The sequence below is a fragment of the Saccostrea echinata genome, unplaced genomic scaffold, assembly GCF_033153115.1.
Source record: "Saccostrea echinata isolate AGI-Se365-2 ecotype Australia unplaced genomic scaffold, CSIRO_AGI_Sech_v1 ptg000034l, whole genome shotgun sequence".
Taxonomy (NCBI): domain Eukaryota; kingdom Metazoa; phylum Mollusca; class Bivalvia; order Ostreida; family Ostreidae; genus Saccostrea; species Saccostrea echinata.
This window is the reverse complement of record NW_026889783.1, coordinates 6,117,042-6,120,000: the sequence shown is the minus strand read 5'-3', so window position 1 is coordinate 6,120,000 and position 2,959 is coordinate 6,117,042. Positions and strand designations below refer to the sequence as shown.

The following is a 2,959-nucleotide window of genomic DNA, read 5'->3' as shown; positions in this document are numbered from 1 at the left end:
TTATTTGCCTGTGAAATATTAGACAAACACAAAAGCGGGCTAAAAGAGTTATTTTCTCATACTATAATACTATTTTTCGATATGAGTGGGTCTTCGCTCCACCTTTTTGAAAGTTAATCCTCAAAGTTTGCATAAAAATATACATTTTTTGTTACCAAAAATGTGGAGCAATGACCCACTATACCTTAAAAATATACTTTTATGACATAACATTCGCATCTTTTCGAGAAATACTTGAAGTCCATTAAGTCAAGGGTCATATCACAAACATGATTTAAATGCCACACTTCATCAAGACTTGTGTAGTCTAGTGGTTAGCGTGCTAGTCTCGAAAGAAAATGATACTCAGGATTTTTATTGCTAGGGTTCGAACCACACGAATACCTCATTAATTTTTTTAATAAAAGAATACATTTTGCCGAGAAAATTTTCCTCAGAAAAGTTTTGTTTATCATAATTTCATAAATTTCAATAATGAGAACTTCACTCTAAATACTAAATTCACAAACTGAACATGATTTTTATATATCTGAAGCTATAGGCTTTCTGCACGCTATGTTCGCCCATCCCCTTTATGCAATTAATTTAGCTTAAAAATTTTATAATTGTCAAATTAAACGTAAATGGTTGTTCATTTTCAAGGCTTAACATCGAAAAACACATTGCTACAAATACAAATGCTCTGCTCAGTATTTAAAATAGTCATTACAAGATTAATATGGAGATTTTAGAAAATGAAGATAAAGTGTGACCAAGAGTGTATAACTTCAAATAATATAAATTTGTTTGATTTTAAAATATACCGTCATTGTCACATTTCAATGGTCAGTCGGACTAATACGAATTTAATTTTAGGAGAACCAGGATGTGTTCATTTCTTTCAATTCCAAAATAGAATCGGAGGATATTGTAATAGTAGCAATAAACAGTAATATGATTAAAACCACGTGGGTCAATCCTTATACCTCAGCATTCAGAGTTACTGGTTAGTATACATATTATTATGTAATACTATAACGTTAAGATAATTTCACAGATGATCATAAATAAATAGAATTTTATTAAATTGAAAAAAAAATCTGCGATATCGGATCAGTTGATATTTCTTAGTAGAAACAACATATGTTGTGTTCAATTATACTCTAATTTCCGTCAGACATTTGTGGCTGTGGTAAGCGGACGGTGACGATATATGTGAACGAGGTTCCTCTGGGTACAGCTCATGTGGTCATTAAAGACAGGGACCAAATTCTTGCAGACGAAATAAATGACGTGTGTTCACCTCTGCATTACCTGAAGGAGATCCTGAAAAGGACACAAGGCAAGGAGGAGAAACTTCATTCAGATATAACAGACTCTCTGATACTGGAAGGAACGAGAAAGTTACTGAAAAGACTGCAGAAAAAGTTTTATGAATCAGACAAAGAGGGTAAGAGATATTGATGAATAATACGAATGTTTTCCTTTTCTGATACTTAATATGACTGATAACAACCAAAAACAGTTATTGGTGTCATAAAAAGGCTTTATCATTTTTCACAGAAATACTAGCTATCCGTAGATATATACAGAATATATTTATCAAAATTGTTTTAGATATACTAGTTGCTGAAATTTAGTGGTGTGCTTTAAAACAAATTATGTTTATTTAATCAAATGCAATATTTAAAGATTAAAACATTTCAAATGCATGCTATTTTGTTTAATACATTGTAATATGTTCAGGAAGAGAAGTTCTTCAGGTTTTTAATTTTATGCATTCAGAAAAACCAAACAAAGTCCTAAATGACCAAACTCCCGAGGAACATGCCATTACTTCTGCTGAGGTAAAACACAAATAATAATCATAATTGTATTTTATTGTACAGGTATACATCAGTATATAGATCTTCCTTTCTGTTTTTATTTTATAGACTGAGGACATTGTCCGATTGAGACCGAACAGACACTCCATCAGGAATAAAAGACTTCAAGCTAGTAATTTTGTCTCATTTTTATGTGCATTCGTTTATTTAATGACATATATTGGGTAATACATGTATCTATAATTAGAGTATTCATATTAATGCAGTCAATTTGGGCGTAAAAAAAATAATAAATTCAATTTTTAATCACATTTGTATGTAGGTAATATTCAGGATGACAGTGGACTCTGTATCGAACAACTTGCAGTAAGTGAAAAATTGATGCATATATTGGCAAATTTATTCATATATAGTATAAACGTAAATTTATTCATATATACATGTAGTATATACATGTAAACCGCTGTACATGTATGATGAGTATATTCAGTATCACAACTCTTAATTTAGCCTATATACACAAGATATAAAAAATGAATACTAGCAATTGCATTGTGCATTAATTCTTCATATTTTGGTGTCACATCGATTAATTTACTATTGCAGCGTCAAACTCAGCGGATATCTCTTGTTCAGCAAGACTTGAGTTTGGAAGAAGAATTTCCATCCATAAAACATGATGATGAGCTGCTGCGATCACTGCCACCAGACTTTTTTGAATCTCTTCAAGAGTAGACTTATGTGTTCTCTATGATGAATATTCTTCACTACCAATAATTTATTCAGTTGGGTTTAAGTGCCCTATAACAGGGTTTTTTGGAATGTCTGTGGATCGTTCTTAATGTATTAATAGTATTTAATACATATTCCAATTTGCAATCATATTCCATGAAGTTTTCAATGAAACAAAAGACACAACGTACTCGTGGTGATTTCAATTGTTCAAATCTCTTTGGTTACTTTAGTTCAATGTGCACGTCTTCCTCTTGAATTAAATCCTCTTGATGTGCAGGGTGCAATTCTACGGCAACATCCCCATTGCATATTTTCGTTGAAAGCTAAAATGAAAGAGATGAAGATAACAAACAGTGATCAATAAAAAAAACCTACAACAATACAAATCTCTGAACTTGGCATAAATCACGGACCCCTGA

At 31.5% G+C, this 2,959-nt stretch overlaps 1 protein-coding gene across 1 annotated transcript in view; it reads left to right on the top strand.

The window, feature by feature from the left end:
• The window catches only part of LOC133199439 (uncharacterized), a 3,745-nt gene extending 1,056 nt beyond the window's left edge, over positions 1-2,689 (top strand). Inside the window, exons 2-7 of the mRNA XM_061335243.1 lie at positions 856-985; positions 1,157-1,429; positions 1,765-1,826; positions 1,914-1,977; positions 2,128-2,171; positions 2,412-2,689. Coding sequence (XP_061191227.1) covers positions 856-985; positions 1,157-1,429; positions 1,765-1,826; positions 1,914-1,977; positions 2,128-2,171; positions 2,412-2,540 — 702 coding nt within the window. The 3' untranslated portion in view covers positions 2,541-2,689. The remainder of the gene's footprint in view (positions 1-855; positions 986-1,156; positions 1,430-1,764; positions 1,827-1,913; positions 1,978-2,127; positions 2,172-2,411) is intronic.
• The last annotated feature ends 270 nt before the right edge of the window (positions 2,690-2,959 follow it).